This window comes from Notolepis coatsorum, assembly GCF_963971535.1.
Source record: "Notolepis coatsorum genome assembly, chromosome: 4".
Taxonomy (NCBI): Eukaryota; Metazoa; Chordata; class Actinopteri; order Aulopiformes; family Paralepididae; genus Notolepis; species Notolepis coatsorum.
In genome coordinates, this window is record NC_140168.1 from 176,766,884 (window position 1) to 176,789,383 (window position 22,500).

Here is a 22,500-nt window from a genome sequence, read left to right on the forward strand (position 1 = left end):
TTAACGCCCCATCGTGCGTCTCCTGCATCCAGATTGTCTCCGCGTTACTTATGTCCCGCACTCCCCGTCTGTCTCTTAGCGCTGGGTCGTGCTCACATCGAGCCGGGTCGGGTAGCATTCCCGTCACCAGGTCTGACCACCTCGGGATGTCTCATGCTCATTGAGCTAAATCTATATGGACTGAATTTATATATATAATTTTTTTTTAAACTAAGATTTAATTCATTTATGAATGTATTTAACCAGGCAAGTCAATTAAGAACAAATTCTTATTCTAAATGACTGCCTGGCGTAATTTATTTAATTAGAAAATGATCAGTTAACAGAAATTATGTGTATACTATACATATATACAGTACATGTAATAAAACATATACATAGTAGCAATAGTATCTAAAGTATATTAGAACAGTGGTTCTCAACTGGTCTAGCCTCGGGACCCAACATTTTCCTTAGTCATTAAGTCGCAACCCAAAATTTTGAACCACTATGATTTATGTAAAAAATGCAACTAGGGCTAAAAACCCAATGAAATAAAATAATAATAAATAATATGCTTCTTAGCAGATTTCTTAGCTTAACATAACAGACCTACAGTAAGTTTGGGGGAACTAATGGGATAACTGGGGTTGCAACAAAAGTGCAACTAAGGGCTAAAAACACAATGAAATAAAATACTAATAATAAATAATATATCCTTCTTAGCAGACTTCTTAGCTTAACATCCCAGGGAACTAATGGGATAACTGGGGATGTTGTTTGCTCCTGACAAGAGTCTCAAAGTCTGGGGTAATGGTAGACAAAGCAACTCTGAGGTCCTGCTCAATGTCCAATCTGTTCCTCCGCTTTGTCTTCAGCTGGACCAGAGCTGAGAAGCCACTTTCACAAAGATAGGTAGTGCAAACATTTAAAAAGAAAATTGCGACCCACCAGTTGAGAAACACTGTATTAGAACATTTGAACATTTTAATAATAATAGAGCTAAGAACAAAGAAGCATAGGAATCAAGCGCTGGTATGAAAAATAAGATGAAAGCTCAGTCTCAAAGTCACTTATATATAATATGCTATGTGACTGATTGATTGATTGAAAACTTTATTAACAGATTGCAGAATGGGTACAGTCAATAGACACAATTGTTAAGGGGATGCAGACCAGAGAAAGACTTTCGTCTTGTTTACATCAGGGTTCCCCATTTTCAATTCATCATGACATTTATGACATACACGACATACAGATATACAGTACGGTTACATCCAGACATTTATGACATACAAGATATACAAATATACAGTACTGTTTAAGAGACAGAGATTCTAAAAGAGAATATATACATTTGAGGGGGAAGAAACTGTACATTGGAGGGGGTTGGGGGGGTTTGGACATTTACCGGGGCCAGTTTCGAATTGCAGCCTCCCGTAGGTGCTCTTTGAGAGCGGTTTTGAAGGTGGGTAGGGATTCACATAATTTTACGGCTGTGGGTAGGGCGTTCCACATTGTTGTGGCATAATTGGGAAACGTGTTTAGTCCCTTGTTTGAGCCGAATCTGGGTTGAACATGATTTGTGGAACTCCCTCTGGTGTTGTGGTCGTGGAATTCACTGACCTTTGGGAAGTATTTCGACATGTACATGGGTATCTTTGTGGTGTAGTGTATCTTGTAGACCAGGCCCATTGCAAGTTGCTGTACTCTGTCGTCTACTCTAAGCCATCCTAGGTTGTCAAAATGGGCAGGGGTGAGGTGGGTTTTAGGAGTGGGGTCAAGCAGTAGTCTGACCAGTTTGCTTTGTGATGTTTGTAGTCTTGTTTTTAGTGCCTTTTGAGGTGCTTTGGTACCATGAGGTGCAAGCATAGTCGTAGTACCCTTGAATGAGTGCTCCTGTTAGAGTCTTCAGGGAATTCTTGTTTACCAGAGAGGAGATCCGGTACAAGAATCTTGTTCGTTGGCTGACTTTTGAGTACCTACCAAGTGCCATTATTTCTTAATTCAATAATTGCTGGCTTGGCTTTCTGTTTGTCTGTGCGGATTTTATGATGTAGCCTTTAAGTGACCATGCTATTCTGGGTCAGGCATTCGCTTTCTATTTGTCTTCTGCATGGTCACATCCCTGTGTGATGCTGGTTCGGATGTACAGGTTATAACAATACGATGTGCTGAGTGTGTCAAAGGTTTACATTAAAAGGGCTTTGTTTGCAAAGTTAAGTTTATTTGTTTGGTCCACATTTGTCCTTTTTAAGCCTAATGAAAGCATTGTATATGTTTCATTCTAATGTGTATTGTAAGCCAATATTTGCCAGGAAAGATTGGCCCGCCCACATTTACTATTCCTGCCCGGGCCACTTCCTGGTCCAAAAACTGTTCCATTGAGAATTTACATTGTCCTGGTCTGATCGATCGATCTCACATAGGGAGGGAGGTGTAGTCTGACATCACTTTAGTTTCCCACACTGTCCACCCGTATAGGGATTTATCATTGGGAAAATGTATTATCGGCTATTGTAATAATTCTGCCTCATGAACATTGGCAAGCTTTCCATTTTTGCAAAAAGAAAAATCCCTTCTATCACTAACATTATTGTTTAAGCATTTTTGGTTGAAATAAAATTATACATAATTATTTTTACGATTAATTTTGAATCGTTTCATGTTGAGCTATAGATTGTGGATGAATACACATAGAAAGATACACCATGCCAATGTTCATGCTTTATTTAATTGTTTTAAACGAGACAATTTAGAAATGTGTCCATTGGAAATACATTGCAATTTCAAGCGAGGTGGACCGGTCGGAAACAACAATGACGTAACCACTACACCTCCCTATTGCAAGGACACGTAGAACCAGCTAAAACCGGCGCCGGCCGGCAGATCATCAGCTGAAGTTTAGGTCAAAGACCTGGTTCCTGGTAGTTTAACCATCCAACTGTTTATTTTGACGTCTGATCGCTGCTCCGGTTTCTCATCTGTGCCCTTCACCCTCTGTCTGTCTGTCTATCTGTCTGTCTGTCTGTCTGTCTGTCTGTCTGTCTGTCTGTCTCTGTCTGTGTCTGTGTCTGTGTCTGTCTCTCTCTCTGTCTGTCTCTCTGTGTCTGTCTGTCTCTCTCTGTCTGTCTGTCTGTCTGTCTGTCTGTCTGTCTGTCTGTTTATCTATTCGTCTGTCTGTCTGTCTGTCTGTCTGTCTGTCTGTCTGTCTGTCTGTCTGTCTGTCTGTCTGTCTGTCTCTCTCTCTCTATCTGCCTTGTGTTTCTTTCTCTATTTGTGTCTGTCATCCTACCAGACTATATTCAGGCAGTTTGACTTGGACAAGTCCGGCACTATGAGTTCCTATGAGATGAGGATGGCTCTTGAGTCAGCAGGTACGGTACTTCTATATCTCTACTATCGCTGATGATGTTATCATATCCATAATACAAACTGCTACACGAGCTACGACCACCATTCTGTTACTTTGGGAAATCCCATTACACACTTTTCAAAGTGATTCCAAGGAGGATGGCGCTGCTGTCGGGCAAAAAATGTGTATCTCCAATTTAGGGGATTTTATTAAATTTTTATTTACCTATCTCAAGCCCCGCCCTCTTTTCTTGATCCTCCAATCACAACTGTTGCTTTACGAGAGCAGCAACCGTTGTGATTGGAGGGTCGAGAAAAGAGGGCGTTAATTTAAGGACCACGAAGCTTCAAAACTCAATTCAATTCAATTAAAAAAACTGTATTAGTCCCGCAAGGGGCAATTTAAGGCATGCTATCACAAACAGCTGCATTTCTATACATTCAAGACAAAACAGGACAAAACAAGGACAAGAGACATACATGACACTTCAAAGTATAAAATACATGACACTGCCAGAATGGGATCCCTACATTGTTGATCTGTCAGTCCAATAGATAAATAAATAAATAAATAGATTGTCATTATAAAAAGTGCACTTTCGCAAAAATATAAAAAATATTAGAAATATTAAAATCAAGGGGTCAAAGGGTGCACGTTTGTAAACTGACCTTTCCTTGTACTGTGGCCATTCACCAGTCGAATGGCCTCTGGTACAAACCCAAATTTCCTTCGGTTTGTTTTGCAGGCAGGCTGTCTAAAGCGCTTTCCTGAGGGCAGCAGGTCAAAACACACCTGCACTTGGGCATTGTAAAACTGCATTAGGGATCTTTGTGTTCTGCCGATGATTTTTGAGCTAAGGTTGACGACACCTTGCAGTTTGTTCTTGTCTCTTTGACAGAGGGATGTGAACCAGCATACAAATGAAAAGGTTAAAATACTCTCAATAAAGGAAGAATAAAACATTGTCAGAATTCTCTGGTCGACTCCAAAGGAGTTTAGTTTGCGAAGACAGTACAGACGCTGATGAGCCTTTTTTATTATAACATGCATGACTTTTACAGTCAGTTGACCCTGTTGGAGATATGAGGTTTTAGCCCAGACAGCAATGATGTAAATCTTCTCTATTGACCTATAAATCGTCTCTATTGATCTATAAATCGTCTCTATTGACCTCTCTCAAGCCCCGCCCTCTTTTCTCAATCCCCCCAATCGCAACTGTTGCTTCTCTGATGGGGAAGAAGAGAGGGCGGGGCTTGGGATCGGTCAATTGTCAAATAGGTCAAATTATGTAATAGGGACAGCAAACGTATTCAAACGTATAAAAAAAAACGACCACAAAAACACTAGTCTAACCATGGCCTGAGATACTTGCCTATTATGGTTGAAAGCTGAAACGGTCCTCATTCCCCTTTCCTTCTTTTGCCGCCTGGTTTCTTTGATTGACAGGGTTCAAGTTGACCAACCACCTGTTCCAGCTGATCATCCTGCGCTACACGGAGGCGGACCTGGCTGTCGACTTCGACAACTTTGTCACCTGTCTGGTCCGGCTGGAGACCATGTTCAGTGAGTTCTCTCTCTCTCTCTCTCTCTCTCGCGCTCTCGCTCTCGCTCTCGCTCTCGCTCTCTCGCTCTCGCTCTCTCTCATATATATCTTAAGAACAACAACACAATTTCCCCCTCGAGGACAATAGCATTTATTTTTTGCCGAGATATCATTTGACTTGGGGCCCATTGAAATTTGTATACGAGAAAACTGGTCAATTTATTCAGTTTTGCTATATTGTGTTTGTTTCTTGTTTCTTTTTCCGAAGATGCACTATATACGTCTGTGCAATACTCCCAATAGACATGATACTACATCATTAAATACATTACTGATGAGCATTGATGTACAATGAGTTCCATGCAATCTAATTGGGATTGCTCAGAATAGTTCTAACATGCTTATGGTGAATCAAAAAACGCAGTACGGTAGATATTACGTTCAAAGGATCACAAAGTGACACAGCTGCGTTGCCCTTTGCTTCGCAGAGACCTTCAGGACAATGGACACGGATAGCGATGGAGTCATATCTCTGAACTTCATGCAGGTACAGTATGATCGCACCATCACAGTAACACCTGACTTTCACTTAACTACGTAGCGTTGTTCAGGGTTCCCACGGCGATAGTGGCTCAGGAGGTAGAGCAGTCATCTGGTAATCGGAAGGTTCCTGGTTTGATTCCCGCTCCTCCCGGGCAGCGTGTCGAAGTGTCCTTGCATGGTTGCCTCCGCCGCTGTGTCAATGTGTGAGTGAATGGGTGAAATTGTAAAGCGCGTTGGAAAAAAACGCTATATAAATGCATATAGCGTTCACCACCATTTACCACGGACATGGAAATCCTGGAAAAGTTATGGATGTTGAAAATTTGTTTCCCAGGCCTGGAAGTGCTTTGGCAAATTATGAAAAACCCACAATCTTTTGTAAAAAGTAGTGAACATAAATGATCATAGATTTATAATTTATGTAAAAAGATTTATATAGATTACAAGAGTTGTAAGGCAAGATTATATCAGAGACTGTGTGGGGGTTGCCACAGTACGACTTTCATGACCGTTAAAGTAAAGGTAATTCATTCATTACACCACAGAAGTACAGTCATGGAATTCTGGTATGAAGTTATGGAAAAGTCATGGAAACGTTTTGGGATTTAATGAGAAAATAAGCATGGGAATGTTATTAAAGGAACATTATGGGAAATGCGCTTATCGTCTTCTCCAGAGTCAGCTAGCCTAGTTTAGCACAAATTAATGGAAGCGGATACGGATTAGCTAGCCTAGCTTAAAACTCTGGGAGAGATGTTTTTGGCCAACAGCTAGGCTAACTGATCCGTATCCGCTTCCATTCATTTGTGCTGTGCTAGGCTAGCTTGCAGCCGGATATCTTTCTACTGAACGCACAGAGAAGGTATCTATCTTCTTGTCTGACTCTGGAGAAGACGATAAGCACATGTACCCATAATGTTGCTGTGTTCCTTAAAAAATTTGTTCACATTGTTTTGGTAACGTTCCCACCTTATTACATTAAATTTACCCAACACAGAGAACATTATTACCCCGCAGCCAGCTAGCGTTAAGCTGTTGAGACACTAACATGGCACTGGCCTCCTTCTTCTCCTCCACAGTGGATCTCCCTGACCATGTTTGCCTAGAGATGAGCGGACTCATCTCTTGTTCCCGGGACGTCCCGACGAGTAGCTCCTGCACTGCAAACAGCCCCCTGGCCCAGACCCAGTATGTGTCATTTCGAAAGTGCCTTTTACTCTGGCCCTTCAACCCCCCAGTCCCCAGAGACCCCCGCTGATGCTCTAAAAAGACTATACCATTGTTTACAATACCTGCGTTGGGAACATGTGCCAAATATGTGCTTTCCTATATCTGTTACCTGCTTTGCCAAATGGAAGGAAGACACGTCTCCGAGCCGGTGAGCGGCTCCACGGTGACCCTGCCAGATTCTGCCGACCCACAGGCTCCTTCCTCAGTGTTATGGCGGGTGAAAGGCCGCCTACTGTGGTATCATGGGGTTAGCCTGAGCTCTGGTCACAGAGAGCCACTGGGTATGCAGGGTTCTGTCAACAGGGTTTGTACTGACGCTGGCTGGTCTAAAAGTGGGAGTGGCCACCGGAGCCCTCCACACGTGCTATGAACTAGGGTTGCACCATACACCGATGCTAGAAAAGTATTGGGATTACCCAGCCGTTAAAAGTGGTCCAATAATTTTTTTTTTTATCAATTTTTTTTTATTATTATTTACATGAAACAAGACAACACATTAATCACAATCACAATACACAGAACTTCACAGGAAAATAACAAAAACAATAATAATACAGAAATAACAATTTATAAATTATAAAGACAAAAAGAAAAGAAAACAGAGTTCAACCTTTTTAAATTTTTAATTCAAGGGGTACTATCTAATAAATGGCCTTTCCCAGTATCCAGCCCCGATTCCCGGCCGTGTGGCCCTAATATTAATAAAACGTACATCTCTAATTCACAACAAGGCCCACTCTTCCAATTCACCTCACAGCATTCACCCTCACCGAGCTGAGTTATCACAAAATGTGCATATCAGTGATGTCAGAGATCTCCCAGCTGCATAACAATGTGGCAGATGCCACCGGGTCACACAGTGGTTGGAGCCCAGCCTCAAAACGCCTAGAAAAACGCCACTTTTGAGAACACGACTCGAAAACAGCAATGAACCTTCATGAAAAACAAAAACCTACAGAGGTGTTCCATAGACTCACAGGAACCAGTGGTCCAATAAATTGTATTAGTATCGATACCTTTAGAATATATTGGAGCTGCTCATAGAGGAGACTGGGCAGAGTTGAGTTTTGTTTTCCAAAAGTGAGGAATGGGAGGGGTTCAAAACCCTCTCTCTCTCTCTCTCTCTCTCTCTCTCTCTCTCTCTCTCTCTCTCTCTCTCTCTCTCTCTCTCTCTCTCTCTCTCTCTCTCTCTCTCTCTCTCTCTCTCTCTCTCTCTCTCTCTCTCTCTCTCTCTCTCTCTCTCTCTCTCTCTCTCTCTCTCTCTCTCTCTCTCTCTCTCTCTCTCTCTCTCTCTCTCTCTCTCTCTCTCTCTCTCTCACTCTCACTCTCACTCTCACTCTCACTCTCACTCTCACTCTCACTCTCACTCTCACTCTCACTCTCACACACACACACACAGAGATGGTCCAGGTCTCTTTTTCCTGATGTTTTAGGTTTTTGCCAGAACAGGCATATCGATAAGTTTCAAGTAGGGATGTCCGATATTATCGACCGATATCGGCAGTAAAATGTGATATCGGAAAGTATCGGTTTAAAAAAAAAAAAAAAAATAACAATATTTGTTATATATATATCCAGTGAAATTATTAGTTACCTGAAATTATTCAGTTTTTTGGACGGGAAACCCTGCATATATCGGTATCGGTTGATATCGGTATCGGAAATTAAGAGTTGGACAATATCGGAATATCGGTATCGGTAAAAAAGCCAATATCGAGCATCCCTAGTTTCAAGGTATTGTATCGGAGTTAGGAATTTGACTATCGTGACAACACTGCTATAGAATAATCAATAAATGAGTCGTTAGATACATTTTAGCTGTCAACACTTGAGACCAAGGAAACTATTAAAGAAGGAAGGGTCATCACGTCAGAATACCAACGTTCTATGCCTCTGCTTGGTGCCAGACTTTGGTGCCACTTCTATTCAAGCTTATATTAAAATAAAAAAATATACAAGCTATCTGAGGAAATATACATCAAGCAATATATCAAACATTGGCTAACAATGCAATGCAACAAATTGCCGATGATTCTGACATCCGAGGTAGTAACCTGTTTAAATGTCATCTAAATTCAACTAAATGTCGGCCGAACTGAAAGTTTACACACGTGGCACCAATGTGTGTTCACACGCTACACAGTGTCGTAATGACCCTTCCTTCTTTTATCGTTTCCTTGCTTGAGACCAGGAAGAAGGGTTCAATTGATCTATATCAAGCCCCGCCCTCTTTTCTTAATCCTCCAATCACAACTGTTGCACACCATGTAGCTCCACTAGACCTGGGTCAGAAGGTGTGGTCTGAACACCATGTAGCTCCACTAGACCTGGGTCAGGAGGTGTGGTCTGAACACCATGTAGCTCCACTAGACCTGGGTCAGGAGGGGGTCTGAACACCATGTAGCTCCACTAGACCTGGGTCAGGAGGGGGTCTGAACACCATGTAGCTCCACTAGACCTGGGTCAGGAGGTGTGGTCTGAACACCATGTAGCTCCACTAGACCTGGGTCAGGAGGTGTGGTCTGAACACCATGTAGCTCCACTAGACCTGGGTCAGGAGGTGTGGTCTGAACACCATGTAGCTCCACTAGACCTGGGTCAGGAGGGGGTCTGAACACCATGTAGCTCCACTAGACCTGGGTCAGGAGGTGTGGTCTGAACACCATGTAGCTCCACTAGACCTGGGTCAGGAGGTGTGGTCTGAACACCATGTAGCTCCACTAGACCTGGGTCAGAAGGTGTGGTCTGAACACCATGTAGCTCCACTAGACCTGGGTCAGGAGGGGGTCTGAACACCATGTAGCTCCACTAGACCTGGGTCAGGAGGGGGTCTGAACACCATGTAGCTCCACTAGACCTGGGTCAGGAGGTGTGGTCTGAACACCATGTAGCTCCACTAGACCTGGGTCAGGAGGTGTGGTCTGAACACCATGTAGCTCCACTAGACCTGGGTCAGGAGGGGGTCTGAACACCATGTAGCTCCACTAGACCTGGGTCAGGAGGTGTGGTCTGAACACCATGTAGCTCCACTAGACCTGGGTCAGGAGGTGTGGTCTGAACACCATGTAGCTCCACTAGACCTGGGTCAGAAGGTGTGGTCTGAACACCATGTAGCTCCACTAGACCTGGGTCAGGAGGTGTGGTCTGAACACCATGTAGCTCCACTAGACCTGGGTCAGGAGGGGGTCTGAACACCATGTAGCTCCACTAGACCTGGGTCAGGAGGGGGTCTGAACACCATGTAGCTCCACTAGACCTGGGTCAGAAGGTGTGGTCTGAACACCATGTAGCTCCACTAGACCTGGGTCAGAAGGTGTGGTCTGAACACCATGTAGCTCCACTAGACCTGGGTCAGGAGGGGGTCTGAACACCATGTAGCTCCACTAGACCTGGGTCAGGAGGTGTGGTCTGAACACCATGTAGCTCCACTAGACCTGGGTCAGGAGGTGTGGTCTGAACACCATGTAGCTCCACTAGACCTGGGTCAGAAGGTGTGGTCTGAACACCATGTAGCTCCACTAGACCTGGGTCAGGAGGTGTGGTCTGAACACCATGTAGCTCCACTAGACCTGGGTCAGGAGGGGGTCTGAACACCATGTAGCTCCACTAGACCTGGGTCAGGAGGGGGTCTGAACACCATGTAGCTCCACTAGACCTGGGTCAGAAGGTGTGGTCTGAACACCATGTAGCTCCACTAGACCTGGGTCAGGAGGGGGTCTGAACACCATGTAGCTCCACTAGACCTGGGTCAGAAGGTGTGGTCTGAACACCATGTAGCTCCACTAGACCTGGGTCAGGAGGTGTGGTCTGAACACCATGTAGCTCCACTAGACCTGGGTCAGGAGGGGGTCTGAACACCATGTAGCTCCACTAGACCTGGGTCAGGAGGGGGTCTGAACACCATGTAGCTCCACTAGACCTGGGTCAGGAGGGGGTCTGAACACCATGTAGCTCCACTAGACCTGGGTCAGGAGGGGGTCTGAACACCATGTAGCTCCACTAGACCTGGGTCAGAAGGTGTGGTCTGAACACCATGTAGCTCCACTAGACCTGGGTCAGGAGGTGTGGTCTGAACACCATGTAGCTCCACTAGACCTGGGTCAAGAGGGGGTCTGAACACCATGTAGCTCCACTAGACCTGGGTCAGGAGGTGTGGTCTGAACACCATGTAGCTCCACTAGACCTGGGTCAGGAGGTGTGGTCTGAACACCATGTAGCTCCACTAGACCTGGGTCAGGAGGTGTGGTCTGAACACCATGTAGCTCCACTAGACCTGGGTCAGGAGGTGGTCTGCCCACCATTTTTTTACACCAAGTTTGACTATTGCCTCAACGTAGGGGAGAATGTGTTGTGTGACGCGCATTTCTTCAAAGACAAAGCCTGTTTGTAACCTGATCGTTATTATGCATGGCGGCTTTTTGTCGAGACATTTGACAAGATAAAAAAATTACTTTTAACTTCAGATTTTTATATCATGGTTCTAAAATGGATGACACTGGGCCAAAAAAATTATTAAAAAAAATGTGGCCCACATTTTATTTGATCTTGTTGTTCAAAGGGAACAAGGACTTTGTTGATATTTTGGGTGAAGGTTTCAAGTTCAAGTTTCAAGTTTCTTTAATAGTTGTCATACAGAAGTACAGAATACTTTCATACAAAATGCTTCTTACTGTTACATAATTGAAGGTATACAATTATGCAATAGACCTATCTCAAACCCCGCCCTCTTTTCTTGATCCTCCAATCGCAACTGTTGCTTGGGATTGGAGGGTCAAGAAAACGGGGCAGGGTTTGAGATAGGTCTATTATGTGGTCTTACAGACACCTCGTATGCGTGATTACCAAACCAAGCCGCATTTCTCGGAGACGCTCTCTGATTGGCCGACGTCAGTTTCTACACTGGTTAAGCTTAGGCACTCTTCGAAGTTGGTTAAGGTTAGAGTTTGTCTTAGAGCATGACGATAGAACGCCAGGTAGTTTGCAGGCTGTTCGATGCGGAAATGGGCAAAGACACAGCTCGTCACGCTATTGGGCAAACATGTCAGTGGCCAATCAGAGAGCGTCAGTCAGTGCCAATCAGAGAGCGTCTCTGAGAAATGCGGCTTGGTTTGGTAATCACGCACCTCGTATGCATGCTGTGTGAAATGTGGTGTGTCGTCAGCCTGCCTAAAAACATTTATCTTATTCAAATAGGGAAGCAAGTACCGTAATTCCTCTAATAGTGACCCGGGCTTGTATTTGCTTAAACTGTAGCGGGTACCAGGCTTTTATTAGGAGGAGGCCTGTATAAGAGAGAGGCCTATATTTCAAATTTTCGAACGGATCATAATGAATAAATAAACATTTTGTGTCAGTTTGAACCCAGTAAAATGTACTGGGTTCATTTATTGAAACCAAGTACTGTATGAAATAGTAAACAGTGCAATTACAGGTGGTCACTGGTCATTTCAACGTTGTCAAAGTGAAATCAAGTAACTTTACCTTAGCAGCTCGGTATGCAGCTCAGTATATTAGTAACCCGGCTTGTATTAGGAGGTCGGCTTATAATTGCTTAGCTCAAGAGCGCACCCGGCCATTAATAGAGACCCAGTTTGTAATTGAATACCGGTCACTATTAGAGGAATTACGGTAATCACTCAAAATGCTTGGAACAGTGAAGAATTGTAATGAAAATGAGGTATTCTGTGGAAATGTGCCAAATCATTACCAAAATAGATGATAGTGGAATCTGTATAATACTCTCACATTGCCATTCTTCTGATCTACTCGACAGTTCCTTTTCCAGTTAATGCTGAGAGAATGCTGTTAAAACAAGGTTCACTTGGGTTTTTTCAATATTGTGTACTGTACCTACATTATCTGGGCCTCTTCCGGTCCAATATACAGTCTGAACTGTTTACTATCTCTATTAAAAACTTCCAATAATTTTTTTTTTGTTTCTGAACACAAAATAAACACATGGGTAATGTTTAAAAAAAATTGCTTCGTGAATTTCTAAAGCTACTAGAAGGAGAAGTTTCAACAGTATACAATCGTCAGATTAGCATTGGCCATTATGCTGTGTCATGCTGGGTTCCTGTGGAGAGGAGTTCAGGTTAACCTTCTGTAGTGTGGTTGTGAAAGGGTTAACCCTTTGTCGTGTGGCAGTGAAAGGGTTAATGCGGAACCCCTGTGGTTCCAATCCGGTGGCCCACTGTCGGTACAGAATGAGGGCTGACAATGTCGGTTATCTTTCACTCTCGCCGCTCCCATGTTTCTGCCAAGGTATGGATGAATTTACAATGACATATTGATGTTGAAACAACACAAATCACATGGAATCTGATCTTTTGAATTCTGATTCGTGCCACTTTCATATGTAATAATGTGGTCCTAAATCAGATACAGGTCTGATTTTTAGCAATGTGACCTCAGTCTGAACAGTCATGCGACTTCAATGATACTTTTACATCACTCTAGATTGACATTTTGTCACAATTATTTTGTCTTTATTGTTAATTTGTGACCCTCGGTCGTTCAGGAGCGTGACCAGTTCACACTGGAATCTGATATTGGCCTCATTAAAACATTTCATAATAATTATAATAACGTGAACGGCCAAAAAAATTAAATAATATCTGAGCAATGAATCTGAATTGAGCACTAAGGCTTAGTGTGAACATAGCCAGGCAGGGCTGATGATGTGAGTGAACCCTTTAACGCCTTAACACATTGGGTGCCACGCCCCTTTGCCCATATAACCCCTTGAGTGCCAGCGCTTTAGTCAATGGGAGGTCGGGGATATTTGCGAATGCTTAAACTAGATCTTAAATTATGGCTATGAGTCTAAAACACCCCTCGCTTATCAATGACTTGCTTGCAGTCAACATGTACGAAACGGATTGTTTTTTCATTGTTACATTTCCGTTTTATACCGTTTTGAATACGAGTATAGTTTCGGAGAATTCTAGTAATTTCAGAGAAATTCCGCGATAATAGCCCTTTAGTGGAATACACAAAACACGTTGTCATTTTTCGGCTGATTTATTAATAGTTTTCAAATAAACGCTAGATTATCAATAGTATATGTGTACTTATGCACACTAGAGAAGCGGGCTGAAAAATCGTATTCATGACCTGGTCAGCGCTAACGTCATACACACACACACAGACACGTTGTGATCGCTATGAAAAAAACATCTTATTAACCCAATACTGGTAAAATAGAGTCCTTACCTCACATCAGATGTTCTGCAAAATGTTTGCGTTTATTGATCCAACGTTATAGTCCGAAACACATAATCGAAAGCTGCTCCGAGCCTCCCCAGTGAATGTGGTAACAGACACTGCTTGCCGAGATGGGAAAACCCTGGACGGACTTTTTTTCTGATGCACATGGCCACTCAATCCAATCCAATGATGTGCATTACCATCCGGGAGACGATAGGCGGCGGTATTTGCCCTTTTCGAGCTCAGAGCCATTCCCAATGATAACGTCAGGCTGGATGGATGAAAAATGTATGGATATCGCTAATAAAAGAAATAACGATTAAATAACGACAACTCGTCATTGGCACTCAACGCATGGCGAGTTAGGACGAGAAATCTCGTTGTTGGCACTCAAAGTGTTAAACTGTAAGGTCCCCCAATTGTGGGACCCTGCTGTTTTATCATAAATCGATCAATACAGACCGTATTAATTAATGTTGTTTCTTTTTCAAATGTAGCCAAGAGTAAAGACCCTAACAGCAGTAAAGTGTACGTTTGTTTACCGATATATATATATTTTTCGATCCACTTTTTCTCCTTTTTCTGTTTTTCTCCCATCCCAATTTAGTCGTCCCAATTCCCCCCTCCCCTGTCTTGATCGTTGCTTGCATGTGCCCCCCACTGGTCGGTCGTAGGAATCTATCGCATGTCCCCTCTGATACATGCGGAGTCAGCCAGCCACTTCTTTTCACCTGCCAGCGCGGACTCTCATTGGCGAGGTGTAACGTGTGGGAGGCTCAGAGAGAGAGAGAGAGAGAGGGACTTTATTTGACAATATAAAAATATTAAAAAAATAAACATGTGACAGAAAGCACAGTCACTCACACCTCGACATCTCCTGTCCTTGCTGTGCAGGCGCCCTGACCGACCTGTAGGAGTCGCTGTTTACAACGACCAGATTACCAGACTCTCCTCCCGCTGACTCTGCCAATTGAGTCAGTATGACGGCCGGCCCAAGCCGGAGGCAACGCTGACAGCCGGATTCGATACCGGTGTCTCACGCGTTGGTGACGAGCGCTTAGACCGCTGCGCCACCCAGCCGCCCGTTTACCGATATTTTTTAAATCTTCAGAAAAGAAGAATTTATCGGAATAATGCTAATTCTATCTCTTTTATCGTAAAACCGCGAGGAAATCCAGATTTAACACTGTCATTGGAAAGAGGAGATTTTTCCCTATCCATATATGTATGACTTTGCCATTATATGGTCATTTATAGTTCATAATTCAATTTTGAATGTATAATTCAAATGGATTATAATTATTACTGTATCTACAAATCCTTCTGTTTAATCATCTTCCCTTCATTCATTTGCTTAGATTTTGCTTTATCTCAAGAAGGTGCTGAATGAGCTCAGTGAGCGAAATCCGAAGAACCTCAATTATAACATGGTGTTATTCACCGGCAAAGATGCTAAATAATATCATAATTTATATTCTCCTTTGTTTCATCACATTTACTCAAACCTAGTAATATTTCTGACACTGGGAATACATTCCCTGAGATCCATAGATGTCCCTAGATACCTAGAAGTGGAGAAATCTTCCATTTACTTGGGCATGTACCTTTAGGCGAAATTTCTGAAAATAGGGCTACAGCTTATTAACTCCTTTTCAATTTAGCCTTTTCAGGGTAGGTCTCTTCTCTAAACTCTATCTTGGAATAATACTAATACTTAAGCTTTCCGATCTCAAATGTGAGACTGTACATGTGAAAGGCTCAAAAGAAAAGTATGTTGACAGAAATGGAATAGTGTTGTTCCCTCTCATTCCCAAATAAACCACACCACACTCGTTTACAGTAATAAATAGTAACTTTAGTAACAACATTGAGAGTAAAAAAAAAAGCATTTAAAATACCTTAGGACAGCTAATGTACATCTTTAGTTAAGTTAAATTACAGACATGTATACAAGTATTAAGTTAACAAATAACAGTCATATCATCTTTAACATGAAATGGTGAAGCGGCCATTCTTGGAGTCGCTTGCTGGCGGAATGTACAAATCCTTGTGTTTTAAAGGATGGAAGAGAAGAATGTTTGAAGGAGCCAAAAAAAATGAGGGTGGTTGAAATCAACTCTTGTGAAGCGTAATGTTTTGTTTTAAACACTGATCTCAGATAAAGACTCGTGGAGTCGGACCCAGGTCACCTGGGTTCAGCTGTGATTCGTTTGACAGATCCACAATAAGTTTGACTCCGTGTCGGGGGGGTTAGTTGAGATTCTCGGGATGACACCAGCCCCCGCCCTTTGACCTTACACTAAACCTAGCCCCGCCCTTTGACCTTACACTAAACCTAATCTACATCTAGATCCATCTAGAAATACAAAACAAAATGGCCATAATCCTTGGCGTAGATCGTGGGATAAACCTAACCCGAGCCTTCGCCTCCACATTATGACACACTATATTATGTACTATATATTACAAGGGAGGGCTCTGTTATCCACCTAGCGGGAATCTGAGGTGAACCCGTCCTAGGGCAAAGTGTCTTTTAGGCGTAGTTGTTGTTGTGTTGGATGCGGGTGACCATGGTGGTGACCAGCCGCTCCAGCTGCTCTGCCCTCTGCTTGCCAGTCTCCAGAACCTCCTCGTGATTGGCCTTATCCTCGCTGTCGTAGTCCATCACTGACTGGTTGGTGATCAGGGACAGGGCGAACACGCGCATGCCACAGTGGCGTGCCACGATCACCTCATGGACCGTGCTCATGCCTGGCGAGGAGACGAGAGACGGAGAGAATGTTAAGAACAGTGCGTTTCCCTTCAGTCTGTGGTAGCTGTTCTTACACAACCCTTTCCCCGCTATTAACCAACTGTTAAAAGTCCCCGGGAAATAGCAGTAGGGGGCGGGTTTCGTTTTCCGTGATTTGACAGGTTTCCGAATGAAAACTGATTTTTGAGGCGGGCCTTAAAGGGTCCTATAGATACGATTGTTATGTAGAGTAATAATTTTCTTTTAAAGAATACATCCACAGAGCTTTTAGAAAGGTGCAGAATAAAAGTATTGCTTTTCCGCCCAAAAGACTATTGATTAATGAATTTATCATCTTAAACATTTTGGCGGGTCCAAAATGTATGTTGCTGTTTACATGCGTGCATGTATCCCCTCCCTACTTACCATTTCCCCACGTGGAATGCACCTGATTGGATAAATGGCATGCTGGTGCTCTAGTGAGACATCTAGTGGCCGAATGTTATCTTTTTTTTTTTTTTTTTTTTTTTTATTATTGCAAAACAAAATTGTTAAAAGTCAGTACTCAACACACAATGCATAATGAAACTAACAATTAAGGTGGCTAAAATGACATGCAAGTACAGTAACAGAAAACAAAAAAAAGTATATAATAATATTTTACCGTATACAGTGTATATCCAACGAAATTACCAATGTTGCCGAATGTTATCTATTAGCACCTTTATTAACGTTGGAAGGAGGGATTTGATTTCGACATTAACCAAAGAGAACGGCCGCAAAATCGGTCATCGGCATTAAATGGATAAAACACGGGACACCGCTCACTCACCCACGGCATCGGCGCCCAACTTGTACAGCATGCGGCACTCTGCGATGGTCTCGAACGAGGGTCCACCCAGGACGCAGTACACGCCCTCCCTGAGGAAGTCTTCGTAGCCCAGCTCCTGCCCCACGTCGAGGGCCAGCTGCTGCAGCTCCCTGTCGTAGGCGTCAGACATGCAGGGGAAGCGCACACCGAACCTGGGAGAGAGGGGTGGAATGAACGAGGTGAGAGAGCGCCGCGTAGACGGGATGTTTACACACTGAACGAACATTTTGCTTAATGTGTGCGAACGGACTTAAGAGGTCTGCTGTCACCAGATATAATCAACACGTATGCACAGTCTGGCTACCTGCTGCACATGGAGTTTACATTTACATTTAGTCATTTAGCTGATGCTTTTTTTTTTATTTATTTTTTTATTATCTTTTCCCCCCTTCTTTTTCCGTTTTTCTCCCATCCCAATGTTAGTCGTTATGCCAATTCCCACTCCCCTTCCTGGTCGTTGGGCACTCTACCCCCTACCGTCGGTCCGGGAGGGCGGAGACTATCACATGCTTCCTCCGACACATGTGTAGCCAGCCCACCGCTTCTTTTCACCTGGCAGCGCGGACTCTTACTGGGAGAGTAACGTGTGGAAGGTCACACTACCTCTCCCAGATCCTTCCCTTGCTGTGCAGGCGCCCAGACCGAACTGTAGGAGTCGCTGTTTACAACGACCAGGACCCACCCACGCCGGGTTTCCCACCCGCTAACACTGCCAATTGTGTTAGTATGGACGGTCGGCCAACCCGGAGGCACCACAGCCAGATTCGATCCCACTGGCTCTGTGGTGGTAGACAGACGCTTAGTCCGCTGCGCTACCCGGCCGCCCTTAGCTGACGCTTTTATCCAAAGCGATTTGTACGAAGTTCTGTACAACAAGTCAGCAGGAAGGGCACAACTCTGGCAGCTAAGGGTAAGTAAGATTGTTCGTCAAACAGTGTTGAACTTGGGTGCTAGAGTACAGTCTTGAGTGCATAGTAGTATAGACATACTGTATTAGCATAGTAGGTAGTAATATAGTCACAGTAGATTACTTGGTAGCAATGTGCACAATAATAAACGGTTAGTATTTAACCTCTTAGCGCGCACCGGGACGTATATGTGCTCACGAGCACTTGCACGCAAGTCACGGCACTTTGCAAGCGTCTAGCCGTCTAGGGGCTGCATTTTTCACTGAACTTATAATATCGTTAGAAAGATCTACTTGTGGCCGTTCAAACGCCACCTCGCCATACATGACGATATGTCAGGCGAGCGTCTTTTTACGCGCCGCGCGTCAGATGACCACCCCGGACTCCAGACGCTCCAGAACTGCCAATCATCTGCTGATGGCGAAAATTATTGGTCAGCGTTGTAGCCAACGAGTGTACGCTTCCAACGATACCCCACGTCGGGGGGTGCGAATATAGGAACTATGGGGAAGTTGACGGCACGACGGTGGATGAGGCTTTTTTTTTTGCGTCTGTTTTACTAAAACGTCTCTCAAAGACCCATTTATGAACGGAATTTTATCAAATGTAGACCTGTACTACATAATCAAGCGCAGTGTTTTCCAGCTTATACCTCTATTCTGGAATATTGGAATATGGAATCTTGCAACCACTACAGAAAAACTTTAGTGTTCAAGTTCAACTCAAGTTCAGACCTCTGTTACTCTATTTCATTAGCACTAAAAGTGATTTTCCTTTTTTGCATTAGTAACGTCAGAATGTTATCTTTCAGAAGAGACCAGGCTCATGCATGTGCTATAAGTATAAAGCTAAGCTTTGCAAAACAGTATGCAGTCCTCAAGTTCAAGTAAAACTAATTGCCACTTTTCTGGGTGCCTGGTTGTTTAAGAGGTTAAAGGAATCTTTCATTTAATTGAAATGTAGATTTTAAGTTAATTTAAAGGAATCTTGCTCGAATCACACACACACACACACACACTCAACCTACCTCTCGTCGTTGATTCCAGCCAGTGGGTTGTTGCCAGCGAAACCAGGCATGTTGAGATGGTCTTTGATGATCATGATATCTCCTACTTTATAGTCCTGATTGAGGCCCCCAGCTGCGTTGGTCAGGATCACTGTCTCCACACCCAGAAGCTTGAAGATACGCATCGGCAACGTGATCTGAAAATACACACAAGATAAATAACATGTCTAAGTAACATAACATAACATGTCTAAGTAACATGTCCGTAACATAACATAACATGTCTAAGTAACATAACATAACATGTCTAGTCTAAGTAACATAACATGTCTAAGTAACATAACATGTCTAAGTAACATAACATATAACATGTCTAAGCCTCAATAAAGTCTGACAAAAGAGGCTGAGTTACTAGTGTTCCAAGTGCAATTCCACCACTTGCTCCTTGGCAATGTTGGCAATTGGCATTATGTAGTCTTGTCGTGAGAGTGTTGTTAATGTAAGATATTGTGTAATCACTTTCAGTAGACCTACCTTCTGGATGGGGTAGCCCTCGTACAGATGGAAACGTCCCTGCATGCAAATGCATGGCCTGCCTTTCAACGTCCCGAACACCAACCTCCCAGCGTGGCCGTGCACTGAAACACACAACCAACACAATGAGAATACATCGCTGATGCAACACCCAGGGTTCCCACAGACTTTCAAGTACTTTTCCAGGCACTATTTTTCATTTTAAAATGGCATTTAAAATGGCAAACTGGCAAACGTTCGGCTGTCGTCACTCAACCCGGATCATCAACAGATTAATCTTAATTTTATTCATAGGATTTATCGGACTCCTAGACGTTTGCACCTAATGGGTCTCAGACAAGACCCTCGATGCTCCTTGTGTTTAAACTGTGCTCTTGGTACATTTATGCATATGTATTGGGAATGCCCTCCTGTTTAAGATTTTCTGGGAAGAAGTAACCACTCAATTATCAGAATTTTTATCTCTGACCATACCTGTACTGCCTTCTGTATTGTTGTTGAATGATATTTCTCAGTTATCAACCTCTGTACATGTAAGGAGACTAATTTTGTCCGGTCTTACGGCTGCCAAAAAGTTGATAGCATCACTCTGGATTCACCCAGGATAAAATGTGCCGGAAGATATGGGTTCTTACCTATCTCGATGTGATTTATCTAGAGATATCTACTGCACGAATTTTAGGTGTTAATGAAGCCAGCATAGCAATCTGGTTAGATGTGGTGGAGAAGATAAAGGGTAGCATATGAACTTGTAATCCCTGATGTTAAATGGAATAGTGGATGTATAGTCCAAAAGAGGGTCCTGAGGGGGGGGGGGGGGGTGGAGGGGGAGGGAAGGGGAAGGAAAGAGTGAGGAAGAGCGAGCAAGAGCATATGTATTTGTATTGTATTTATTATTTTTATGTCTTTTAATCTACATTTATTTTGATTTAATTACTGGACTGTCTATTGCTATTATTATGTCGATCATTGTCCTGTGATTTATCATAGATTTCTACTATTAATGTATTGTTTGTCTAGTTTTATGTTAAAAAAGGGAAAATAAAAAACATTTGTTCAAAAATGGCATTTAAAAGGATACAATTCACTTTTAAATGCTGTTTTTTATAGAAAAAAAACGGATCCAATATTTATGGCTCAAAAGTCTAAACCAATTTCCGACTATTAGTTACACTTTAAATTAAAAAAATTATATTTCTTGATTCAGAAATGTTTTATCATGGATGAGCAAAACTTTCAATGCGAATGGTTGATTTGAATTGTAAGGACTTTTTAAGCACCTTGTGGGCTGTTTTCAAATAATTCCAGACATTGGGTCTCATCCCCGAAAAATTTTCAAAGATATATTCTGGAAGACTTATCTTGGAACCACTGAGACATAATCTATGACAAGTACACTCAGAGTCCTGAACGTGCTGGTAATATGTCTTAAGTGGCTGAAAAGGTCGCACAAATTATATTATCTGATATCTGCTTGGAGAATGGCATTCTGTCTTAAACTCGAAAGCGCGTTCCCGTTCAGCTCATTTGCATACAAAACAACGCCTCCATAGCTCCTTATAAGGCAACTGGTGACGCAGCTGTGTGAAATGGAATGGCGGAAGTGCTTTGCGAGTCTTGCAAGCCGCGTGATTACGAAACCTAGCGTCAGTCAGTGCCAATCAGAGAGCGTCTCCGAGAAATGCGGCTAGGTTTCGTAATCACCCTTGCGCCCATCAAAACTAGATTAGATTAATGTATTGGCATCATATACAGCTCGCGGTACACACCTGCCGCAGCGTGCGCGCACACACGCGCGTGCGCAGTACTGTATATGAATGAATGAATGACATATAATATATATATAGCCTACGGCGGGCGTAATGAATGAACGCAGTATGGCTTATTATTCCATAATTAAGCCTATAGGCTACTGTTCATTCGTAGGCTCACACAAGACTTGTTATGGAATATTAATGCAGTCTATTTCCACCGATTAGCTTTAGTTCTTATTTATTTATCCACTGTCATTTCAGTGTTGGTGTATAGGCTATATAGTGTATTTCAATATAAGTTTAATTGATTAATGATATATTCGAAGGAATGCAGGTTTATAGCTATATCAACCCCCTCCAATGTACAGTAAATGACCAAGTATGGTTTTGTCAATATTCCAATGTACAGTTTTGCTTGTACAGTGTAAGTCTATCCCCCACCCACCCCTCTATACCCAACCTCCTCCAACAGTTTCTATGTCAAATGTACTCTCTTTTCTGGACTCTTTTTGTATCACAAACAGTACTGTATTTGCAAATCTGGTATGTCATAAATGTATAGATGTAGCAGTACTGTCTATCTGTGTCGTGTGTGTCATATATGTTATGATGAATTGAAAATGGGGGACCCTGATGTAAACAAGACGAAATTCTTTCTCTGGTCTGCATCCCCTTATATTGAGCTGTACTGTACTGTACCCATTCTGCAATCTGTTAATAAAGTTTTCAATCAATCAATCAATCAATCAATCAAACAAAGGTCTGTCCCATTGTATACCAATCAATGGGATACATTGCATGTTGACCTGCATTCTTTCAAATGTATATAATTAATCA

General features: G+C 42.9%; 2 protein-coding genes across 2 annotated transcripts in view; one reads left to right on the plus strand and one right to left on the minus strand.

The window, feature by feature from the left end:
• Positions 1-7,833, plus strand: part of capn1 (calpain 1) — a 126,870-nt gene extending 119,037 nt beyond the window's left edge. Inside the window, exons 18-21 of the mRNA XM_084312569.1 lie at positions 3,278-3,356; positions 4,781-4,897; positions 5,366-5,424; positions 6,500-7,833. Of these exons, the coding sequence (XP_084168695.1) occupies positions 3,278-3,356; positions 4,781-4,897; positions 5,366-5,424; positions 6,500-6,526 (282 nt within the window). The 3' untranslated portion in view covers positions 6,527-7,833. The remainder of the gene's footprint in view (positions 1-3,277; positions 3,357-4,780; positions 4,898-5,365; positions 5,425-6,499) is intronic.
• A 7,921-nt stretch (positions 7,834-15,754) lies between these two features.
• pnp5a (purine nucleoside phosphorylase 5a) overlaps positions 15,755-22,500 on the minus strand; it is a 9,444-nt gene continuing 2,698 nt past the window's right edge. The window contains exons 3-6 of the mRNA XM_084311686.1: positions 19,910-20,013; positions 19,397-19,572; positions 17,423-17,613; positions 15,755-16,610 (exon numbers count right to left, since the gene is read on the minus strand). Of these exons, the coding sequence (XP_084167812.1) occupies positions 16,393-16,610; positions 17,423-17,613; positions 19,397-19,572; positions 19,910-20,013 (689 nt within the window). The 3' untranslated portion in view covers positions 15,755-16,392. The remainder of the gene's footprint in view (positions 16,611-17,422; positions 17,614-19,396; positions 19,573-19,909; positions 20,014-22,500) is intronic.